Source organism: Labrus mixtus, chromosome 9 (genome assembly GCF_963584025.1).
Source record: "Labrus mixtus chromosome 9, fLabMix1.1, whole genome shotgun sequence".
In the NCBI taxonomy this organism is placed as follows: domain Eukaryota; kingdom Metazoa; phylum Chordata; class Actinopteri; order Labriformes; family Labridae; genus Labrus; species Labrus mixtus.
In genome coordinates, this window is record NC_083620.1 from 13929734 (window position 1) to 13955607 (window position 25874).

A 25874-nucleotide genomic window follows, 5' to 3' on the forward strand; every position below is an offset into this window, starting at 1 on the left:
GAATAGAGCAGGAGACATGTGCATTAGCTTAGCAGAAAAAGTGATGCGAAGTAAAGGGTGCACTATTCAATGTTTTATCTTGATATTTGTAGACGTGTTTTAAATTGCTGAGCAAGATGACAAGAAAATAAGATATGTGTGTGTGACTGTGTCAGTGTGTCAGCTGAATGTGCTTCCTGCTTCTCAGCACAAACATTGAAAGTGGCACTTTCACTTTTTGGAAATGTCAATTCAAGAAAACTCTGCAATGAAAATATTATAATATAGTATCGTGTGGCCCAAGACCATCATAACAGGTTTATTGTTCAAATTCAAACATTTATTTTAAAGCAACTTGTGTTAAAGCACATATGTGTCATACAATATCGTCAAAATAACGCATAGAGCAGTTTGTTAATAATTGATTGTTCTAAAAAGAAAAAAAGTGTTTTTTTCCCTTTGCCATCAAATTAAATTATAACATATTCTATTTGGCCACAGGCACAATTATAACTGCATTAATAATCAACCCTGGTTTATGAAATAACTGATCATGCTTAAAGAATCATCTCATCCTCTAGGATGACACTACACACCGCTAGAGTATTTTCTTCCTGCGTAACCTTTTGTCATCAAAAGTACAGGTGACAGAGAACCCATCATTTCTGAATTGACTGAAGGGCAAACGGTCAGATTCTTTTTTTAGCGAGTGCTTTTTCATATTTGATGACAGAAACAGTCCAGATGGGCACATTCAACGCTGCTTCATAACATCACACATAGGCAACCAAAGGGATATGTGTTGGTGTGTGTGCAGGGGAAGGCTGCATATTTAGACTGTATGACTGGAAACAGAGAGAGGTCCTGTTTGAGTGGCTAGGTGTGTACACTGAGAGTACATGGTGTGTGTGCATATTTGATGGACAGAGCTAGTTTCGTTTTAAAAAGGAGTGTCATCTCAAATAAGCACTGGTGTGAAATCCTGTCATGAAGCGTGAGAGACAAAAGACAAACAAAGACACCGACATGAAAAACTAAATCAGTCTATGTGGGAATGTGAAAATATTCTGATAAAAGTTCAACACAAGGCCAGAGGATTACATTTTTGGTATATGTATTACTGTAGTACTATGTGGACTCTTTAACATATACGCCTGCACATGTCTCAGTCACTTGAACTTAAAAGTGTCACAATTAATATTACGATCAGGCTTACTGTCCTTCATGCTGCCAAAGGTGGGTGTGAGCTACAGAGTGTGTGTGTGTGTCTTAATGAAAACAAAGCTTAGCTGCTGACTGAGGCGGATTTCTGCACTGCTGCACAGGTTGAATTTCCAATTAGAGGGAGCTACGCTGGTACAGTATATCAAAGACCTGCAGCAGCACCTATGCACCTTTCTATAGTGTTGCAACATGCACATACTCCCCCATACACAGAGTTTTTTCAAGCCAGCCCAGCACATGCGTTCACTGATAAATAGAGATTAATTTGCTGTCAAGCTCAAATATTTGAAACAGGAGAGCGCTCAGGTAGAAAGACAGAGAGAGTGGAGGCGAGATAGGTGAGAGAGACTCAGGTTTGTTGCAAGCGCGAATGCGTCTATAAATAAGAAACACACATCTCTTATTATGTGGCGTGTTTGTAATGAGCGTGTATGTGTCAGAATTTCTTCTTAAGTGCAGGGTTTATTGCCTCAGCAACTCCAGGTTGACAGCACTTACTGCGCGGTAAAAAAAAAAGCTCTGAACTGCTGGTCTATAGTGTCACCTTAACTCACTGACTCATGAGTAGACCCACTAGAGGGCAAACTGCTCATTTAATGATGAAGTGACTTAGTCCAAATGTGTTTTGTTGTTGCACCATTAGAAAGATAGGTCGATTTAATTTTTCACAACGACCTATCATAAATACAGAAAGCTGCAAAAATATGTCCTTTTCTATATAAATATGTTTTAGGTTTAGGAAGTAGTATGTCTCCCTCAAATGATCAGAATGTTGTTGGTAACATATTTCTTTCCGATTGTGAACGTTAAGAGGAAGGTAGTAGTGCATCGTCCCTTAAGCTCCAAAAAGTGAAAATGTTTTATACAGTGGAAGCAAGGTATTATCTTGTGCATAAAATAAAATGACCTTTATCAACCATTATCAAGACAACATATAAAGCTTATCAACTATCTATCTTATCATTATCATGTTTATGACATAAAACTTGTGCACACAAGATGAATTTTACTTTTTTGTACTTCAGGGGCTCCGTAGAATAGGCATCTTTCTCTTTCTGGTTTGTAATGCCTAAGACTCCTTGTCTGTGCTATATTTGATCATAAGGCAACAATGGGGCTTAATAACATAATTACAGCACTGATTAATAATTTCCTGCAAAGTAGATAGTCATAGACCTTGTCAACCCCAAAAGCTGCACCACTGGGTTTTCTGAAAAGCCCAATAAGTGAGAATTGGCCCCCTGCTGCGTGGGTCTTTGTTGGTCAGCACAAGGCGGCACGCTCTCCCCTCCCCTCTATTACACCAGCTACCAATGACTGCACCAGTCTGCAGCAAAATATTGTGAACGCAGCACGGTCGTTGCAGCACAATGTAATGTGTCAGTACGTCAGAGCTCTCATCCCTCTGCATACCTTACAGACTCAACATGTAACTTCCCCTTGTGTCAAAGTCTTCATGATTTCAACCTCATATAATTAAAATATACTTTTGAAATTCCTCATTAAAATAAAAAATGTATCTGTTTGGTATATATTTCTGAATTATAATAGAAAAATAACAACAATGTACAAAAATATAGAAATTAATGAGAATCTACTTGTCATATCATCCTTAAACCAATAAATGTTTTTATAAAACAAAGATGTTATTCTTTCTCCCTCCAACCAAGACATACCGGTAATTAAAATTATTTTCATCTCTAATTACTTTGCATCTTTTTTTTTATCTATTCGCTAAAATGTCTCTTATGTCATTACAAACTGATCACTGAACTATCTGGCAACACAATACAGCTTTTTGGAATAGCTTTTTTAAATTCTGTGTTCATATATATTTTATGCCATCTGTGTACACAGCCGAGTATTTAGTCACGCACAGGAGCCCTTGAATTTATGACTTTTAAATTGGTCTTGGTCTCAAGACCGGTCTTGACTCATTTTTGAAGGTCTTGGTCTGGTCTCTGAATTGAAAGGATTTTTACTCAGTCTTGTCTCGGTCTCGGACTGGGCAGACTCCAGATTTAAAATCAAGACCAGTCAAGACCCCAACTGATAGGCTATTTCTCCACACCATTACATTGATTAGAAGGAAAACTCCTCTTTCCAAAATAATGAATAACTTCATTACATTCATAATTTCATTTTTATCACCCAGTTACGGCCGCAACCTTCCAGGTGTTACGGTCTAAGTGAGTGACACGCCTGCTGCACATCAGATGATGAGTAGTCTTGGTATTGTCTCGGTCTCGCCCTGCCTTGGTTTTGGTCTTGACTTGATGTCAATCGAAGCACTTTGGTCTCAGGTATGTCTTGGTCTTGGGTTAGTGTGGTCTTGACTTCAACAATTCCATTTGGACCTAGATTTGTCAAAAATCTAGTGCTTGAAACACAAGGTTTTTAAATTTTGGGGCTCTTTATTTATAGTTTTGAAGAACAGTAAATACCATCTTGAACAACTCATAGTCTTGAGGTGCAGTCCAACATCTCCCATTTACAGCAAACAAATCAAAGCAAAATGAAAGTGGTTATAGTTGTGCTGAAATCCGAGTCATACAGGGACAAATGTGTTTGGATTAATCTACATCTTTAACTTTAAGGAGACAATAATACTGATATTTAAACTTTTAAAAAATGATGTTCATCTTACCTTTATTATGTCTGCTTGCCAGATGATAGGCTCTGGATCTATAATGTATGTGTGTTTGAGTGTAGATGCTGTCCAGGTCCTGTCTCCAGGTGTCCGGACTCAGGGATTTGAAAAGCTGTTCCACGGTGTCAAAGGCTGCTATGGTCCGATCCAAATCATCCAATGAGAAAGGAACCTCTGTGACTGGCCTCTGCCCTGCACCACTGTCCTGCAGAGAGCAAAGGTCAAAAGGTAAAGACAAATCTCTATTATTGTGAGCCTTTTCCAACTTTTGTTGTTGTTAAGCAAGCAGAGACAAGTCATGTTGAGCTATCGTAGTAAATCAGTTTGCTGTGCGTTTTTTATTTCACATTTGTTCCTATATGTTATCTTGTACTGTGATGGGGAGGTCAGAACTGTTTCAATAAAGCAAAGAAAAGATATTCAAGGATTCATTGGGAAAAAAAAATCAGAGAAATCGACAGATAACCTCCACACTGCCACGAAGAAAGAACAGACATTAAGGCCACAGTCACCTGAGGTCATATTGACTCAGCATCCTCTTAACACATCCAGTCCTTTAAGAGATCCCTACTAAACATTACAGACAGAGCTATTAGTGAAATGGAAAACAGATTTGCAAGGAGACATCTTGACCTGATCTTAGTCTGTGGCTTCCTCTTCAGTGTAGCCCCACATTTGGCCTTCTCTTAAAACACATAATGAGCTGTTTCTTTTAGCCTTTTGTAGTAGATACAGTGAACAAAGCATGAAACCACTGTGATAAGATGTTCAATTCCTACATTCTGCTCTAAGTGTTTTCACTTATTCAGAGTGTGCCATCATTTTTTTCAACAATGCTTTTAAATACCACTTTGAATCAAACATTGTATATGCAAAAGTCGTTGTGTAGTGGCATTAAGAGAAAAGAACATCAAATAGCAAAGAAGTCCAACAAGTAATTACTCGTTTGTTCCATTTATTGATCTTGCATGACTAACATAGTGAGTGAGTGAGTTGAGCTTTATCTCTCTTTGTATGTTTTTAGCTCTCTAATGCAATGTATATAATTTGCAATATGGGGTGCAACAACATATACCCCTGATAATTATTATTCCCCTTTCCCTGCTATAATTGAAGCTAGGAGGAAAATTCAATCAAATTCTTAAAGCATGTAGGACTATTATGTTTGTCACATTAAGGGCCATAATAAGCCCTGACTAACAGTTGGGTCAAATGGATTGTGTCTGGTACCCACATCCTTTTTTCACCTTGTCTGATCGGGAACTGAACTAGGCTACAGCAAAAAGTAACGGAGCAGTGTCCGCCATACAGCGGCCGTTAGTAAACAGACTGTTGTCATAGAGGGTTGGACACAAAACACTTAATATAAGCGCTCCCGAGCGCACAGCCAGCGCTTTTCTGCTCAGAAAATATTAAAAATGTTAAAAATGAAATGGTTAAACTCACTACCACAGTTGACTAATACTGTCATTATGCAGCATTTCAATTCATTTTTTGCCTTCCTGTCATATCTAAATCATTACACTAGTGTACCAAGGCTAAGGTGGACACAGGGCTAAACACCACTGAGGCTTCACATTTGTTATCATTGACTGTAAAAGCTACCATACAATAATATAATAACAATATTTAAACATAATCACTCAAACCAGCCAACGTTGTCACATGAAAAAACATGTAGTGTGACAGCTAAACCAAATGTGGAACCTCCTCTAATTCACTATCAATAAAAATAATCCTGAAGTGTATTTGAATTGTTTCACACAAAATGATGATCCTCATGTATATATAAAAGCATGTATTTATGTATTGATGTATTTTTGATTAAAAAATAAAGCAGATAGTGTTTTAGAGCACCATTTGAATGTGCGTGGAAGAATCTAACAATCTGTACATGAACATCCCATCTGCCTTAGCATTGGCATATCCATCCATACACATGCAAAAAAACCACACACACACATCGGGTTTTAGCATTATCAATCCATGCAGAAAAACTTCCACACACCCCGATGCACACTAATCATTATGGTCACACATGTCACTGAACGAATAGCATGCACAAATTATACCGATGTTCTTATAAAAACATTAGTCTAAGGAAGCATGTCATTTTACATATCAAGCTTCATGCATAAAAGATCAGGTATATGCATGTGTCAATGTATTCTGTGTGGGGGAATCCAGTAGCCTATGCAAATGGAGCATATGTTATATTCATTAGTGTAGCCATTGTTTCCAGTGTGTTTAAGAAGACATCATGTGGGATGACAGAGTTGAAAGAAGATAGGTCTGCATGTCTTTAAATATCACATGCATCTGTCTTCTAATTAAATGTTCCATCTATAGTTAAAGTTCGTCACACAGAGTTTGAAACAAGTGAAGGATTCTTTTCAAAATGAGTTTGAAACAAGGTTCTATAATCTCATTGTTTTCTGAAACACGATCACTTAAACATCATTTATAAAGATGTGTTTATTGCAGAAGCTTTTGTAGTCCTTATTATAGCAACAGGCTGCACGTCAGCAACTTTAAGTGTGAAATGTCATTTGTTGAGCTTACATAAATATTCATCTCCTAAGAATCTGTGCAATCCGATGTAAACACAGTTGGCTCAGCATGCAGCAAGCAGCGCATAGCCTATAAATTTAGTAGTCTGAAGGTTGAAAGTTAGATGACAACAGAATACAACGAAGGATACAGACAAGTGAATGTTATTAAAGTTAAGCCAATAGATTTCCTGAAACATAAGACACAATCTATGAAAACATATAGCTTATCCTTAAAACTGAATTACCTTCCTGAAGCCCGACATGAGACTGTTTTCTTGGAAAATGTTTCAACTTAATACAACATCGAAAATTGGAGACACAATCTCCATACTGTAAATGGTAATGTATCAGATGTTTGAGGTGAAAGTGGACTATTATTGATCTGTCTATGGCTGAAATTTTATTTTGAAACAATACCTCAACAAGCATTGAGTTCTCTTTCTATACTAGTCGTTCATTTGTGATGGTCCAAGATCTTCTCTCAATAAACCAACACTCCTGCTAATTGATGTTATAAGCTATCCAGTGTAAACTGACACCGAACTCCATCCATATCTAGGTTCATACATTAATAACTTTATCATCTGATGAATTATTATTATTATATCTTGTTTAATTTTTAGTCTATTATTTCTTCAACATGAACTCCCCTCCTTTAAACATCCCTTCCTTCGTGACACACAGAGCGAAGAATGATTAAAGCTCTTGTGTGAGCTTCTTTCTTTGCAGATTGTTGTTGTGAGAAAGGACACTCGTTTTTTTTCCCTCCTACACTTTTTTTTTAAACGCTAGAAATCACTGCTCTAGCAAGTAGCAGATTAGTCCACTTGAGCATGAACAGTCAACTCTACAGCTGACAGGGAAAAAGTTAAAACATACTTCAATGTCAACAGAGAGTTTAATCTACTGATGCAGACTTTGTGCTACAGCTGAAAGCTGAATGAAGGAGCCATTAGTCCATATTTGCACGTAACAATTTTACTGTTTTAATGGAAAATATAAACACCCTGAGCTCAATGTCAACAGGGAAAACTAATTGAATGATAAGGACCATGTGATACAATTCACTGCTATAGAAAAAGCAAATGAGATATTGGTTGATGTTGATTGATGTGTCTATGGTCAAGATCCATATTTTAAGGTTGATGCTTGATGTTCCCCATGTGTCAGATGTGAAATGAGCTTTAACTGACTGGTCAGCACAGCTGGCAGAATTAAAATAAAAAGAAAACCTACAAGTCCACCTGAGCATCTTTGACATCTTGCCCTAATCTAAATTCACGTCAACTCATAATCTGAACAGTGTTAGTATGAGTCTCATATGGGGCAACTGTTTTGAAGTTAGGCATGTGTTATTATAACTCAGATTGAGCTTACCTGTATTCCTTTAAAACTAAAGGCTTTTCACAAGTGTGTGTCTGTGTGACTTACCGACATGGCCATGGTGACAGCCTCCCAGTTAGAGTTGGATGCAGGCAGAGAGGACTCATACTGCAGGAACAGAGAGCACAGATAGCCAATCATTAATTCATTAATTAAGCTGACAACTTTGCACGATAAACCATACTGAAGAGATGAAACATAAGATGTATATGAATGAAAAGGAATTAGATTCTTTATATTGGCGTATAGTACCTTAAAAAGTAAAGTATCTTCAGTCTTATAACTAAATACATCTGTGTTTGAACTACAACACGGAGAGCTCTTGTGAATCAGATATGTGTATAAACTTGTTGAACGTTGAGTGTCTCGGTTGTGTTCAATTGAAAGGTGAGATATTTCTACATTTGCTCACGCTCTGTAAAAGATGATAAATACGCCATGCGTGGGGTAAAGAGAAGATCAAATGCTTAGGCACAATTCACTAATATATTGCAGGTTTGCACGAGATGAGACACGATACCTGTGTTTCAAACACACATCACTCCTGAATCAAAAAAAAAACAACAACATTTTTTTATTTTTTTTACCACTAAATTGGCACCAGAATCTGAAGGTAGCTCATCCATTCAATAGGTTAAATGTACACACACTAGTACTGCAAATAAACAATATTCTAAATGTTCATTCTGCTATAGTAATTAAATTATGATTTATGTGCTGTCTTAGTCCACTTCCTTTATTTCCTTAACACTCCTAATATCTCCACGTTTAAATAAAAGTTATTCAACATATTGAGGTGTCTACCTTTCTAGCTGATGGGCTGTCGACATGTCATGAAAATCCTACAAGAATTGCAATGAAGCCGCTCACAGCATGCCTTTACGTGTGCGTGTGTGTGCATGTGTGTGCGTGTGTGTGTGTGTGTGTATGTATACATGTGAGTGTGTGAAAGGTATCAGACTCTGGCCAAAGCATGTTTAGGGGATAAACACTCATCAGACTGACATATTTGGCACACATGCACACATTCTTTGTCTCTCTCTCTCTCTCTCTCTCTCTCTCTCTCTCTCTCTCTCTCTCTATCTGTCTCACCCACAAATGTTCACACACTTTCTTTGGCATTACCCTCTTTACCACACATGCACAAAATCCCCCTGGCTATTGAATCTCTCTCCTTCTCTCCATCTTAAATACCATCACCGGTCAATATGGAACAGTTAATCTTTCTCAACCACACTTCAAAGACACAGTGTGCTCACTATGTCTCAGCATGTGTGTAAGTTTGTGCCTGCAAATGTGATAGCTTTGACATCAAAGTCAGTAAGTGTGCAAAGGTTTTTGTTTAACAGATTCTTGCATGTGGCCTTAGGGTGAATGCACTATTACACATTAGCACCCAAACCAGCTGTGAATGAGGTCAGAAGGTTTCCTGTAAGAGTGTATATGTGTGTGAATTGGTAAATGCATGTTTACAGATTCCCTGCCTCATTTCCTTTTAAGGTAAAAAAATCTTCATTTCAAGAACATCTGGGCCACTTAATAGTGTTGGAAAAAAGCTGAAGAGACATGGATCAGATCATGTCCGAAGGATTGAAAACCTCTGAGCATGAAGACTTGCCGTCACTCTTGTCATTCTTATCTCACAATTGTGTGCCAGATTTTTGTGGATCAGCTTCTTCATAATATGTTTTTGTTGAATAGAAACTTGACTCAGCAGAGAGCAGATCTGACCTTAATGCAGGTCTTTGATTCAAACTGATCTAAAACTGTGTTCACCTTAACGGTATTGTCTTTGGGTTTTCCTAGTCTGACAAAAAATTGCACGTTCAAGTTTTAGTTCTAGAGCATGTAGCCACACCTTCCTTTTAAAATAAATAAAAATAATTCTACTTATCTTTTTAATCACCTGGCATCTGCCTGTACAGGAAGTTTTGCTCGATGATAGCAAGTCAAGCTGCAAAGCGTGCACCAATCAACTCCTTAACAGGTTATGGTGAGACAAAAAAATGTCTCTGTAAATCATTTTAAAATACAGAGTCTTTTAAACTATGAAGCAATATGTTCCATAAAAGCTGAAGATAAAACTTCAGACAATATCACTATGATCCCAAGTGAGGAAAAAGAAAACGTATTTACTGTAGCTGTCCGGTGGAGGGAACGCGAGGGAGTCGGCCTTTTTGACCTCCATTTTGTACAGTTGGACACTAGAGCAGTTGAAGATTAAGTGTGCTGCAGAGGCTGAGGAAGGCCAGAGAAGATCCCTGTCCAATTTTATGCCATATAACCAGTTTTCTCACTTTCAGCCAGAAGACAAAGGCCACATTCATGCTTCCTCATCTGTCTCATTTTCAAGTTAAAGCAGGGAAAGGCTCCTTATACTGCTGCACAGTGATTTGTTTTTGTCATTTACAGGGATACTTTCATCATAATCTGCAGGTTATTCATGTCTACATATTAAATTTTACTGTCTTTGAGTCTCTTTGAGTAACATGTAGAGTGGAGCCACATGGAGGACATAATGAAGGAAATACAACTTTTGATTATTACTCAATCTCTCTCAAATGTGCAGGATGTTTTTACTGAGAGTCTAGCAGCAACAGTAAATGAAGATGATTTTTTTTAGACAAAGTGAAACAATGTTTATGAAAGCACATGGTTGCTGCTGTTTATCACACACACATTGACTTAAACATGAATGTGTTGTTGGTTTCGTTCTCTATCATTCCAAGGAAATTCCATGAGACTTCATGTCTGGGAATCACACATGAATGATGACTCAGAATGGGATTCTGGGAACTAACCCGGATCATCTTACCTAATCAATAGTATTTCCCTGAAGTAATTAGGATAGCAGCACTCAAATACAATGCTGCTACTTTGATGTTGAAAACAACCAAAGATTCATAGGGTTTTGAGGTCTCGCAATGATAAACTTTCTGCTTCCGTTCAAACAGGGCTGATTTGTGCACTCAAAGAGTGAAGATTTTTATTTTTTTTAGCATTTCTAACCAAACAGATCCTAAAGTGTTAATCTTGTGCAATCAAAGGCACTCATTACTTCATGTAAGCATGCACTGCAGATGACATTTCTCACCCGCTGAAAACAAGATTTAAAAAGGATCAAAGAATTGTGATTTTGGAGGGAAAACAGTGACATGAATAATGAGTAAGGTCTCTGTTTGACTGGAGTGCTGCCTGCAGATACTTGGCATTTGTTTCTTTGCAGGAGGGAGCAGTTCTATTTTGATATGAGATCTTAAGGTCATTTTAGGTCCCAATCCATTAAAATGTACTCAAAGTTGTTCTTTTCTAGAATGAAACAGACTTTCATTGAACTAAGACCTAATATGAATGTGGTCAACTTTTTTTCAAGTATCTCATATATTTAAAAAAAAAAAAAACACAAATATTTTTAAATGCACTTTTGACTATGCTAAGCTACATTAAATACTGCATGCCTCACCATAACCCAAATGGTAAATCTGACTGCACTCTGTCTTGACATCTCCATCACAGATAGCAGTGTTGAAGATTCTGCTGTTTGATAAAAATCCTTAAGCCATTATCTATAATAACCACCATTGTGCAGAAGCTAACACATCACACATAATTAGCACTGATGCTTGGCACATGCCTGACGCCTGTCTTCTCAGTGATTACTGACATTGCTCCCTCATCCATATCAATCAAAGCGCTCTCAGCCATTCATGGTTGACTTGGCTGGGCATTACATAAATGCTATAAGTCATCATGTCTTATTATGTTATTTTTTTAATATGTTAGAGATGCCTTCCATTGATGTTTACTGAGAGAGAAAGAGAAGGCCGATTTGAATGTTACATTTGATGCCCTTATGACATGGGAAAAGATCAAGGTGGCTAACAGCTGTGGTTGCACTTGGGAGGAGCAGAGGCGTTTCTGAGAATGACAGCAACATCTACACCTTTCCAACCTCCAATAACAATAACACAGCTATGAGATTAAGTAAAATTGAATTGAATGAACTAGAGTGACACCTGGTAGACATCTACCAACTCCGACGTGTCACTTAAAGTGACCACTCCCTAAATATGCATGACTTAGAGGCTCTAATAGCTTTAAACAGTGAGTTATATAAAAAGCAACCCCCTTTGTAGTTGTGAATAATAGGAAAAAATGTCTATACATAGCAAACTGTGCTTTGTACCAGGCTGTAAACAAGTTATTTTTTGGGCATTTTAAATTGGGGTGATTGGGATTGGCTCTCCTCATGTGGCCACTTGAGGGTCAGTCGTTGACACTTCTCCATTGGTTTTACAGTATTTCTCAGCTCTGGAGTATACTGGTTTTTAAAAACGGGCTTTAAGATTGGCAGCAGCAGCAAGGGGAATATTGTGTTGGTCTTTTGTTAATATTCACTCTGTTACCTTTCTACCTCCATCTGGCTTCACTCTAAATGTTCTCTCTCTCACACTGATATTGTTACTTTAACCAATGTTTTTTTTTTTTTTCATTTAGTCCACCTTAGGCTACTTTCACTACCTCACAAATGCCTCTCTCTGCCTCTGCCTCTCTCCATTCAGGTTGTTTTAGTCATTAGCTGACACGCTGATAACATCTCAAGACACCTGTTCTCTTTTTCCACTGCTGCACCATCTCGCTCTTTCGCTCTGCCTCTCTCTTCCTCCGTCCCTCTCTCTGCCTCCTCTCCTCCTCCCTCTTATCTGCTCGACAGGTCTGGAGAGAACAAATTAGACCTGCTAAATTAAGCCGCACACACAGCTCCAGTCTAGCTGGGGGGAAGCTGCATGAGCGCCTTGTGAGTGTGTGTGTGTGTATTTTTGTGTGTATGTGTGCAAAATGCGAAGACAAAAACAGACTCAGACACAAGTTCTTTGAAAAATGGGTAAAATGGATCAAATAAGATAAGCCCCAAGAGCTAGATTCTGTTTAAAATGTACAGATAAGGTGTGATTATTTGACCAGAGGAGAAATAACAAAGGAGGAAGAGGAGAGAAAATTAGAGAGAGTCTGAAAGAGAGAGATAAGGGAGTTATATTTTAAGGTACTTTCACTTTGTTGACAGAATGTCAGGTTAAACAAGTGTGAAGTTGCTCTGTTGTACTGTATATTTGTTGAGGTTATTAAAGGCTGGCTAGAAAACACTAACACAAAGTTTGTAGCTTTTGTTTTCCTTATTTTTTAAAAATCGCATTACGTGTTTTGACTGCTTGTTGCTGTAGCAACACCTTTATCTTGATTTTATCCAAATCTAAAAGGCTAGAGACACCAATCCAATCCCTGTGTAAATGAATTGATTTGGATTTGAATAGTGTTTTCAGTTTTCTGACTTCTCAAAGCTCTTTTATACTACATGTCACTTTCACCCGTTCACCCTACATTCACACACTGATGACAGAGGCTGCTTCATAAAGTGCCCAATGTACTTAATAAGAAAAGCAAGCAGTACAGTAGGAGTAAATCAGCGTTCAGTGTCTTGCCCAAGGACACTTCAACATGTCACTGTAGGAGTTGGCGATCAAACGCCCAGCCTTCTGTTTGCGCCAATTGGAAGCAGTTTGTAACCATACATTTTTTGAAAACTTCTGCTCTTAGTTGTTGGACTTTGATTTGTCAAGCACCTCACATTTACTGAGATGTATGGAAAACATGATGTTAAACTATCTTTCTATACCTATCTTACCTAACCTATACCTAACTATCTTTCTATACCGTCAAATCACCTCCAAGATACCATGCGGTGGCTGTGGGTCAGTAGGGTTAGGGTTCGAGTCAGTGGTCTCTCAATTGGAAGATTGGGGGTTCGATCCCTAAGTTGCTCCGGCTACTTCATCAGCAGCGTATGAATGTGTATGAATGGTAATAGTCAATACTGATGGACACTTTACGTAGCATCCTCAGCCATCAGGGAGTGAATGGGTAGGTGTGACTTGCAGTGTAAAAGCGCTTTATCTAATGGTTGAAAAGACTAGAAAAGCCCTATACCATCTCAAGGTTGATTTTACCATCATTCTGACACTACTTATTCATTATTGCATCTATACTACTAATTCAATATCACAACATGAAGACAGATGTGCTCTGTGGTGGTTTAACTACATCATGAGTTCCTCCCCTTATGCTGATGAATCATCCTCACATTCAGTAAAGTAAACTTTTGAACAACTAACTGAGAGTTTTACATATTTACATTGAAATATTAAATCTCAATGGACTATGAGGATTTTTCAACTGGATATGAAACAGACGGAATTTAATTGTGGAGCCTGTATATGGACAAACATCTCTATGCTTGGCCCATCCTATCCTGTTTTTTTTTTTTTTTTTATGCCCGTCACAGTTGCCCCTGGGTCACATTAAGCAATGAGATAAGGTGTAGTCTTTCATTCTCTATCATGGACGCCACGATCAACACTAACTGAAAGTTATTCATACCTTTATAGGATTAGCGAAATCAGCCATGTATGAGCTACTAAACCCTGATATATGGTTACTAATTTCTTCGTAGCAGTAGTTTTCCCAAAGAAGGAGGGAAAGTGTTTCAAGGAGTGTTTTTAAATTCCAATGACACGCTCATTGTAACTGTAGTTTATTAGCAATCATACTAAAAAGAGATGTGTCCCAAACAATGCACTTCTTATAATAAATGACAAAGCTAGCCTGAAACTACAGAATCCAGCTATTTAAGATGACCTTGATACGATCTAAATGAAAATGAACCACATTAAAGCGTTAATGCCACAGACATGACTGGTAAGTTAGAAAGACTTTCCATAACCGTGATTACTTTTGAGATAAAGAAACATAGAAGTACTACAGCACTGAAGGGGTAAAAAAAGCTTTTTCCCTGGAAGATTTCAGTACCATGACATGTGCTTCTGCTGGTGATGTGCGAGAGCTTTTAGTTCAGATTGTGATGAGAGCAGGGTAAATGTTTTCACGGGAGCTGTAATGTCAAAATGACAGTATAAAGCAAGGTGTCGCCTGCAAATACACTATCTCTCTCATCCTCTTTTCTTCCCCTCCATGTACTCTTATCACTTTTTCTCTCTCTCTTTTTCTCAGATAATAAGCAATGCCACCAGTTCAACTGTGTGTCTGTGACGCTGTGTCTCTTCCACTCTTTCTCCTGGCCACTCATAAAAGATCAGGCAGTGGAACATCTTTAAATGCCTCTCTGTCTCTCCCCTGCTCTGTCTCTTCCCCCCTCTTATTATAGGGTGGGAGAACATCTTCAAATCAGGGTCCCTCTCTTTCCTCTTCCTGACAGAATGACAAAGCTAATCTCCTTATCTGTTCCTTTGACAGCCTTTAAGAGACCCCTTTCTCATCCACTATCCCGTCTGCCCCCATAAGTATGTCTTCCCTCTACAGTTGAGTGGACGGGAGAGAAAGAACACTTGGGTGATATATTTCGACATTTCACCACCAGTGTAACAAGATCTTGCCTCTCACTATTCTCACATCTTCTCCCATCGTTTTCTCCACCCTCATCATCCCATCTCTTCCTTTTATGGCCAAGTAGATGAACAAAAGTGAAGAAGCTTTTTACCTAAGCCCAATGTTACAAAATATAAAAAAACACACTGAGCTATGTTCCCCCCAAAAAATCCGCTCACTGTTCTTCCTCAGCTGTGTGTGTGTGTTTTAGTGTGAGTGTGTCTGAGTGAAATTCTCACCAGCAGTGAATAGTAGACTTTGAATCCCGGCTTTGCAACAAAGTAGTCATTAGACTTGAAGGTGACTCTGAGCGTATTGGTTTTGGAGTTAAGACTGGGCGGCGCCTTCTGCCCACACCAGCGACCCCAAATTATAGTGCTGGTCTCTGATTGGTCCTCCACTTCCACAAAGTCATACCTGTAGTGAGAAAGGGAGAGGCGGAGAGGTAGAAAAAGAGTAAGGATACAAACTTTGTAAAAAAAAAAAGAAGGTTTTAGAGATGTTGTTTGAAATGATGGTATTGTTGGCCTGTCACTACAAATCAAAGACAGAACATTTAGACGCCGTTCGATCTTATTTTGGTTGTTTTCTTCTTTTGGTAATCACAATTCAGACTGTTTAATTTTCCAAATCTAGGAGCTAAGTGACATCACGTAAAACAATAAAGAACCAATTGGACAGTTTTGACCTATTATACTTGCAGTAAAAGATGGATTGTGACAGGCACATTTGTATTTCTAAATGAGAGTCAAATGCAGCTTACTGATGGTTGCGAATTGATTTTAGTATAATGTAACTCTTGCCAGGGGATCTCACAAGTCTTTATGAATAAGTCAAACTTTTCTAAAAACCTGTGTAATAATATCACTAGACCCCTGTAGTATGCCTGCCTTATCTGATGATTGGTTATTGCACTGTTCTCAGATCTTAATGACTACTTGAGCGCTGTGTTTCTATAACCAATAAAAGGATCACAATACAAAAAGTCTGAAATCACTTCACCGGCCTGTCATAGTGCTTGAAAAGTACAGAAAAATGTTTTGGATACTTTGGGTGACTTCATCAATCCATGCCAAAGTCAACTTCCATTAGAGTCCACCAATCAAGTACAGACATACAGACATAGGCTACAAATACACAAAGTCAAAATGACAAAACTGATTTGAAAAACAGGACAAAGCTACTTTCTCCTTCTCCCTACCTCACAAATCTTTTCTCTCCACCCCCCTCCCCCCCCATTCTGTTCCCCATTGTCTTTTCAGCAAAGTGCTTACAAAGACGACAAAGTTACATGTGGGGATTAAAAAGTCGGCTACTCAACCCTCAAGGACAAGCTTCTTGTGATTCTTGCCAAAGAAGTAAACTTCAACAAGCAGTCTCTCTCCACCCCCTAAACATTTTGTATAATTATCTCAAATGTTCTTTAAATGAGAGTTTATTGTTTGTGGATTAATATGTACATTAAGAAATGTTTCCCCCTTTTTAATGCAGCTCATATTTGTCCTTTCAACTTTGACGTCTCGTCAACAAAGTTGTTTTTCTCCTTTTTGTCCTTCCAATCAGTTCTTCTCTCACAGCCTCACTTTACTTACTTTCATTTGACCTTTTCCTTGTTACAGCTGCTTGCATATCATTTATTATGTTCTTCACTCCTCAAGTCATACATTTTATACCATCATACTGACTTGTCTTCATATTTTTGCTCTAATCCTCTCGTCTCCATTCTATCTTTGTGCCCCTCCAATGGTTATTATTTTAATCTTTTCAAAGATTTACCTGCAGATTCCATTCTCAGCCTCCTCCAGGCCAAAGTGTCCATCAAACTCCAGGTGTATGCGGCTCCCTGGTGGCGACAGCAGTTTCCATGACAGCAGCAGATTGCGGGGGTAAGCGTTGGGGTAGCGTGGGCTTTGGATGACTCCACCCGATGGTGTGACTGTGATGTTTTCCTCTTTGCGGTACAAGTCTGTGGTGAGGCGATTGCTGTCTGTTAGTGGTTACAACTAATCAGTTAGTTAGTCCAGTTGTAAATAAACAAGCAAAGCCGCTTTTTTCATGTAGACACTTAAACGTTTAAAGACGCTGGCACAGATTGAAGACGTAAAACAAACACACTAACAATACAAACATAAGTGCGACATATCAGTCTAATGGGATGCACAGCAAATTCTGTTGTACTATGTGCAATGGCAGTAAAGGTATTTTATTCTATTAATGGAGTGGTTTTTAAGGAAAACAGTGAGTCACATTCTTTCTAATTTTCAAATGAATATGAAACAAGCTTGACATTTGGTGGAAAAAATTCAGAGGTCAACAAAAGTATGCTTATTTGCTGTGTGACTGTTATGAAAAACAACAATTTAATGTATGCAGAAAAATGGCAATGGACCAACCTGTTGGTCAAGGTAAATAAGGAATTCCCTAAAACTATTAGGACAGGGAATGTCTCCAAAACAGATTTTGATGACAATACTGTCTTTCCTAGGCCAGAGACAGATACGTACTTCTCTACACAGGTAATATAATGTATATGTTTAATACACTATGGCATATATAACATGTTGGGTACCACAACTGTATTTAAAAATCATTTGAAGTCATTTGAAAAACTGCCTTTCCAGTGAATGTAATTACACCGCTGTGCCAAAACAGCAAAAATACCATGTATTAATGTCTCAGCGCTCAAGCTATTTCCCTACCTTACCACAAACACATAGTCACAAGAATACACACACATTTCATCATAACACATCAACCCTTTCATATCTCCCAAAAAAGACAATGAGAAAGACAAATTTGGTAACTGTCATGAGCTCTGCTTATTAGCTGTGCAGACTTCTTCTAATGTGATTGCAAAAGTCTTCTTTGTTGTCAAATAACTGCTCATCAGTACTGATCAACATCATAATCACACCCGTCTGAATATCTAATCCTGATTAACAAATGCATTCATAAATCTGATTGTGATATGACACAACAAAACTCATTAATTGTTACAATCATCTAATTGCTGACTCCATAAAAATTAGAAGGAAAGAAATCCTTACACATACTCAGAAACACACGCACACACACACACTCTCTCTGAGGTCAGGGTGTGTGCTAGTGTAGGCTGACAGGGCTGTATTTTCTGAGGGGTGCGTGTTTTTTTTTTTTTTTTCCAAGAATGAGAGGGCTGAATGCATAATCGAGGCACCTCAGTATGCACCCCTGGGAGATGATGATGAAGCTTTGGCCTTCTCCTCCTCCTCTTCACTGCAAACTTGCCTCTTTTCCTCTCTCCTCATTCCCTTTATCCTCTCTTTACCTTGCTCTTCTTTGCTTCAGTCAGTAATTCTGTCACATCGGTCATTCTGCATTCTTCAGCAGTCACACAGCCAAATCTGGCTCTGGTAATTAACACTGTACCTACGGCAAATGTGTGTATGTGTAAATGCATTTGTATGTGAGAGTGTATACTTTCAGTTATGAGCATTTATGCTTCCATAAATGTGTGTGTGCGTCGTGAGAGTGTGTGGGTTGCTCGGTGGTTTTGTGTGTGTGTATCTGTGAGTTTGTTAGTAAAGGAATTCTTCCACTCTGCTGATCAGAAGCTCCTCTGTGTGTGTCCATTCACTCATAAAAGTGCTTATGTGTCAGGAACTTTCACCCACTAAGGTCACTGGGGAACAGGGTACATAGTGTGTATGTATGCGCAACCGTGAGCATTCACATATATTCACTAGGGAGTTTGGGTTCATGAGTGTGTGGCAATTGTCACGTCCTTCATATGGAGTGCCAATCTATAGTTTCTCACATCCAAGATTGCACTTAATATTTTTAGTAGTAATATTTTTAGTAAAGAATAAAAACCCAGTCATTATAATCAAACTTTATAATTGTAGGCTACGATATCAAACAGTTTTTACTCTCTCATCAGAAGGGAGAGTCCAAGAATATTTGACAAATATCCAAAAATCTTTCTTCTCTAATCTCTGATTTACATGTGAGTAGATGACAGATGATTGTATAATGTTCACATAGGTCCCTGACCTAGGGGATACCATGTTTGAGGGAACTATCTTAATTTTCAAGCAAACATCAACTTTGCAGCCATACTTGTCATTATTTTGAACATGTTGTAATTTTATCTAAAACTCATTAACTCGTTTAGGAAAGACACACAACAGGCATCTTGTGCATTTTTAATTCCCAGTGAAAGGATGCTATCCAAAATATTCTGGCTTTGGTTGCTAACTTGTTGCTGGCTTCTAGCATCAAATCTATTTGAGGTTTCTGCCACTGTTTCTTTGCTAAATGTTGCTTAGTGCTGTGCTCATGGTGAGTTATTGTTTGGTCTAATAATGGTATAATACGTCGAGAGCTGCGAACGAGTTTTCTGTTTCAGATCTACAGAATAGACGGAACTAGAGACTGGCAGCGACATTTCTTCTGCTTGATGTACAAATGAGTGTTAGGCTATGATTTTGGACACATGGTTAAAACAGGTTGAGAGAATCCTACACATACATCAGGGGTACAGTTTTATAGGCAGTGCAGTCTCAGAAACTCAGTGAGTCCTTTTTGTGTTCTTATAGATCTGCAGTACAATGGACTTCAAATGAAACTGTGGCCATGCTGACCTTTTGCCTTAATATTTTATTCAGGGGTTTCACATTTGTATTAGGCAATTAATGCAGGACTCATAGACTTTCTTATGCACATTATTTAAGTATATAACAGTAAGATTGCTAGCTTCTACATCAATGACTGAACAAAATATTTAAAAAATTGAATGAAGGAACGATGTATAGGTTTTTTTTTTTTTACAAGATCCTACACTTGTTTATTTTATATTGATGTAAAGTCAGCACATCAACAACTCTGCAGAGTCGGCACTTTATCCCCACATCAAATTAGCTAAGCTACAAGGCCAAACTATATATATTTATTTATATATAAAAAGGAATGTGTCACCATCCAAACTATATCAGGGCAGGATGGGCACTGGATGATTGAAATATGTGAAATTAGAAGAGGCTGTTATTACTTGGCTTAACCATGCATGTCAGGACATTTTCTGCCAGTAAATCCCCTCCACACTGTACTGTATGTGGTGCCAATAAAAGTTCCAGTTTAATTTGTTCCTCTGTTCACTTTTACCTCTCTTCTCCTCATTCACACCACCAGGAAGTGTTGTCAGTGACAAGCAAAAAATGACTTCAAGGAAATTGCTAAAAGTTTCTCCATATCCTGATCTGTAAAAGTAAATCTATCTTCTAATATCTTGGGTGTATGTGTTACGATAGGAAATGAATGCTCTCTGAAGATGGGGAATTATTGAAGGATAAAAAATGATAATCAGAGTTTTATAATGTATCTAGTATTTGATCCAAGTTATACCTTATCATTAAAATTAGGCTAATCCCATTTACAGATTCTGCATAAAAACAAAATAAAACCTGTAGGCGCATGACTGGATTTTAGTATTGGTATGTGTTCTATCATCCTCTAACATTTTAGTGAGCATTGGCTGTTTCAGGAAAACTGTCCATGTGGAGAGCAGAGGGGTCTGATGCAATCCCCCCAGCACAATCCAAGAATCCATTGCAGTTATCCGACTGGTTTAGCTTTAATTAATGTCTTTAATCAAATATCTGCATGCAAGTGCAGCCAACACTCTATTACTTGATGTTGTTTCTCAACACCAAACTCCATTCTTTCTTCCCAAGTTGCCAGTCGGGCTGTAAACTATGGCAACAGACTGAAGAGAGTCAAAAATATTTGAACTTCAACTGCTGGCAACACCAGAGCCCCAGAAAGTTGGCCACTGTTCCCAGTAGCATATTAAAAAAATATCAGCAAAATTAAAGACATATGGGTGGTGTACAGAGACTTTAAGTAGAAAACTTTATTGTAGTTGGGATTGATGATTTTTCTTATGCCACGTCCACCTAAGCAATTAATAATAGTTTAGATTTATATTTGGACTTTTTGTGCCTTTATTGGAGGGATAGGACAGTGGATGGAGTCGGAAATCAGGGGGAGAGAGAGAGAGTGGGGAATGACATGCATACATGACAGCCCTGTACTTAGGGGGCACACACACACTAACCACTAGGCCACTGGCTCCCCATCAAGTAACAATAGGAAGGAATCTTAGGAAAAATAGGTGAAAAAAAGGCTCATGATTCTCATCAAAGCCACAAAACCACAGAATCTGTCTCATTATCTCATGTGTTTTATCAGAACTGTGCTGAAAACCACTTACACACATCTCTTTTGATCTTGACAGAAAATTAAAGTTCTGCAATCTCAGGAAGTAAGATCATGTCAAAACTGCTGATAATATCAGTGACAGCCTGACTCATCTCATAGTACACACACACACACACACACACACACACACACACACACACAAACACTCTCACACACACACACACACACACACACACACACACACACACACACACACACACAAACACTCACATACGTAGAGTACACGTAATGTCTGACACTCACAATTAAGCCTTCAGCCCCCTGATCTGACACCTAAATAACCGTGACAATGATGCTGTGTGACGTGTGTGTGTGTGTGTGTGTGTGTGTGTGTGTGTGTGTGTGTGTGTGTGTGTGTGTGTGTGTGTGTGTGTGTGTGTGTGTGTGTGTGTGTGTGTGTGTGTGTGTGTGTGTGTGTGTGTTTGTGTGTTTTGTGCGTGGGATCTGCTGAACTGTGCTTGTGGATATGCCAGGAAAAAAAGTTCACGATTGTATGGTGTGTATTCAAATGAATGCACGTCTTCTGGGATATATGTGGGAAAATTCTCGCTAATTAAACTTGGCTCTCCCACCTCCAGTGCCAGGGTGTGATGTTCTTCATGGCTCTGGGATCTATTTCTGATCCAAGTGCCAATCACACCCTGATCAGCCTGCAAAGAGCATGCATCAGAGACCAACAATCTAGTTCTGAGGGGAAATTAATACAATTACAAGAAAATAACTGATGACAAGGACAAGATATTACATTTATAAATATCCCTCTCAATTAAAAGTTTATTTTGTTGAAGTAACAGACTAGAAAAGCGTCACTCTGTATGAAAAAACCTAATCCTTGTGTATATTCTATGCAAACCAGGAGCTATTCTTCTTGACTGACAGTGTGCATATGATACTTTCTCACTCAGAGACACACTCCCACAGGACATTACCTACAACAAGGCAACCCCATTTCCTACATCTGCCACCCCTGTCTAACATATCCTGTCTGACTTTCATCTTCTCAAAATGAATTCTCATACTCCCCAGCACTATAGCTAACAGGACACACAGATAGAACATTCACTTTCAGCTGTGGAAAACTCCCCGGAGACATGTTATGTGGCTGCTCTCGTTCTTGGTGGCAGTCCTACTTTCTGTCTATAAAAACAGGCGTTTTTGAACTGTCATGGATGGAGGATTGGTTTGCTTTTCTGGGGGTTAGGATTGTTTTTTAAGTATTATGAGAGCTGTATGATACTAATCTCATAACTATACAGTCTTGTATTTGGCCAGTTCGTGTAGCTTTGGTAGAGGGGTAAACGGCTGGCTTCAAACAACGCTTTAAAGCTCACAAATTAACACCTTTTTTATCTCTCACATATACAGTATATAACAGAGAAGTTAAAATGACAATAAGTTGTTTTTGCCTTTCATTTTCTTGGCTTTTTGGAGAATCAAATTGGAAGTATTCACTTGTTACCTGGCAAATGGAGATAAAAAAAAATCTTTATTCTCAACATGTTTAACTCTTGCTTTAATCATAAAAGGGAAAAAGACATTGTAAGTATACAGACAAGTCTAGAGATATTTCAGTGGCAGGAAAAGGGAGTTAAAGCGATCAATTTTTTTGAATTTGGCAGACAGGCATATGAAACATATGACATGTCACAGGAAATTAAAGACTTTTTAATTAAAACGGTTTGGCTTGGTACAGCGTTCTATGTATGCAATCCAACACGATTCACTTTGGGATTTACTTCTCTGGTAAATACGGATGGAATTTAAGGAGCGTTTCATGAGCCAGTTTGACTGCTGCATGAATGAACCTCGGCAGAAGCTTTGCCAGTAATCTACTGAAATATTTAACTTCATAAAAAGGACATTCTTTTTTATTAATACTATTACGGTTATAGAACATTTTTCTGCCATACTTGGCTATCTGCTTAACTTTGTTTCCACCTGTGTTTGGATACAGTGTAGAACATGGTCTATTAGCAGCAAAACTTCTGGTAAACACTGTGCAAGCATGTGTGTCCATCTGTGTGTGTTTGTGTTTATGTCATCGGTTGTTTATGTGTATTCAGCAGGCTTGTATGTGCACATCTGTTCATAGCTACATGTGTGTGTGTGTGTGTGTGTGTGTGTGTGTGTGTGTGTGTGTGTGTGCGTGTTCTTGTGCCTTGTGTGTCTATCGGTTGTTGATGCGGGAAGCTGTACTTGCACCCTCAGAGTATTTTCACCCATGAGAAATAACCAAAGCTTTTTCCATCTGGCTAAATGTTAGCTCAAGGCCTGTGTGTGTGTGTGTGTGTGTGTGTGTGTGTGTGTGTGTGTGTGTGTGTGTGTGTGTGTGTGTGTGTGTGTGTGTGTGTGTGTGTGTGTGTGTGTGTGTGTGTGTGTGTGTGTGTGTGTGTGTGTGTGTGTGTGTTTGTTTGCATCACTGTGCTGCTTATCAAAGCCTGTGCTGGCTCCACTGTTTTGCCACTCTCTCATGACAAATCAGCTTTAAATATTCTCCCTTGTTTCTCAGTCACACCCACACAAGCACAGAGGCATGAAAATGGCTAACATGCACACACACACACACACACACACACACACACAAATCCTGGAGGTGAACACTACATGCCAAGGGGTGTCAGCTTTGGTCAGTGTCGACTTTAGACCCACTTTTCTCCTCCTTTCTCGGTTCCCTCCATCCTGCACCGTATATCCCTCCCTCTTTTTCCCTTTTCATTTAACTACAACAAAAACACTGAAGCTTTCATTTTTCTTTTCTTTTTTTCTTTGGTTCGCGCCAATGGAGGCCTGATAAACATTCTCACACTTAAAAGCATTTCAAACCTTTGTCATGCCTCAGGGAACAAGACTAACCCTGGTCCCTGAGGCGTGACCAAGGTTTGACTCGGTCCCTGAGGCGTGAAATATTAATAAATTGAGGATGGACCAAAAAAATTGTGCATCACTAGTGTTTTTCTTGTCGTCCTCCTGCCTCATCTGATAAATGATCTATTTTTCTTTCAGATTGTCTGTTAAAATCACCCCCACCTCTGCTGCCATAACTAATTTATTTCTATTAGTTTTTTATGCAAATAGACTGCATGTTTTCGATGGCAGTGTAAAAGTGTGGGGAATTGGGATGCTAAAGTGGAGTGATGGCATAAAGAAGAGGGCAGAGTATAGTATAGAAAGACAGGAGAAACCTTTCAGTTACGCTCCAGTTTAGCTATCAAAGTGGTGATCAAGAAGGAAAGTACATGTTTGAAGAATGTCCAGTGCATTAGGCAGGACACAGAGGCATTCAACTGAGAGTTACATATATGTGGAGGATGCTGGGGTGTGCATATACATGAATTATAGAAAGCAGCACACTACATGCATTATGGCCCTTCAGTTGGACACAACACTGCAGCTGCAATAGATTTATGGCCATACAGTTTTTGTCAAAATGTATTTTAATTAGGGCCGGGCAATTCATCGTGATGACACCCTTATCACTACATTAGCATTTGCAATAAACACATCATGAAAGTCTGAAATTATCTCAATAAATATAAAAAACTATTTTAATGTTGTCAAGCAATTCTTTCTCACTCAGCATGTGTACATTTTGCTGGATGTGAGGCCCATGTTTTCACACCATTTGATGCAGTCAGATGAAGCTACAGCTAACTGTCAGCTGCTCTTGGATTAATTAATGACAATGAAGTGGAGAACATGTTGCAAACAGGTGACACATACTGTGAGTTAAAGCTAATATGCACTTTCTTTTCCGCAATTCATATCGTTATTGCAATATTGGTCAAAAAGGTACCAGACATTGCATATTTTTCTCAATTCATGCAGGCCTAATTTTAATCTAAATTACTTTGGACATACAGTATGTTAAAAAAATATTTAACACACAAAGCAACAATTTCTTCAGGTACCTTTCAAACAGAGATTATTATGAAATAAGAAGGATATAGTGTTTATACGGAACAGCAAGAACATTTCTCCCAAACTATACCAGGATTTCCAGACACAGTAAGGGAATTATCCTTCATATGTCAAACTAAGATGGGAAAAAGAACTGAAACATCACAGGAGGATTGGTGTTCAGTGTGGGGCATGCAACATTCATCCACAAGTTCTAAGAAATGGAGGAAATTCAGCTGAAATTTTTTTTTTTTTTTTACAACACCACACTTTAAAAGTCATCATTCACCATTTAAAGTCATACCTCTCAGTTGGATCAGCAGTGCTTGAGACAATTTGGACACGTGTATTTGCGCTAACTAACAAACATACAAAAGCATTAGAATAATCTGTGCTTTAATTCTTAAGTTCCTTTTTACTGTTGTGATTTTCTTTCATAATAAAAAAAATACTTAGATGCTTCAAAATCCATTTTTGTTTGCGATTTTTTT

At 38.4% G+C, this 25874-nt stretch overlaps 1 protein-coding gene across 2 annotated transcripts in view; it reads right to left on the minus strand.

Moving 5' to 3' along the window:
* pdgfd (platelet derived growth factor d) overlaps positions 1–25874 on the minus strand; it is a 52955-nt gene that overhangs the window by 10885 nt on the left and 16196 nt on the right. Inside the window, exons 2-5 of one of the 2 annotated variants that reach the window (XM_061046386.1) lie at positions 17005–17194; positions 15468–15645; positions 7837–7896; positions 3851–4058 (exon numbers count right to left, since the gene is read on the minus strand). In XM_061046386.1, coding sequence (XP_060902369.1) covers positions 3851–4058; positions 7837–7896; positions 15468–15645; positions 17005–17194 — 636 coding nt within the window. Of the gene's footprint in view, positions 1–3850; positions 4059–7836; positions 7897–15467; positions 15646–17004; positions 17216–25874 lie in introns of both variants that reach the window. The other variant, XM_061046385.1, reaches the window with a different exon arrangement.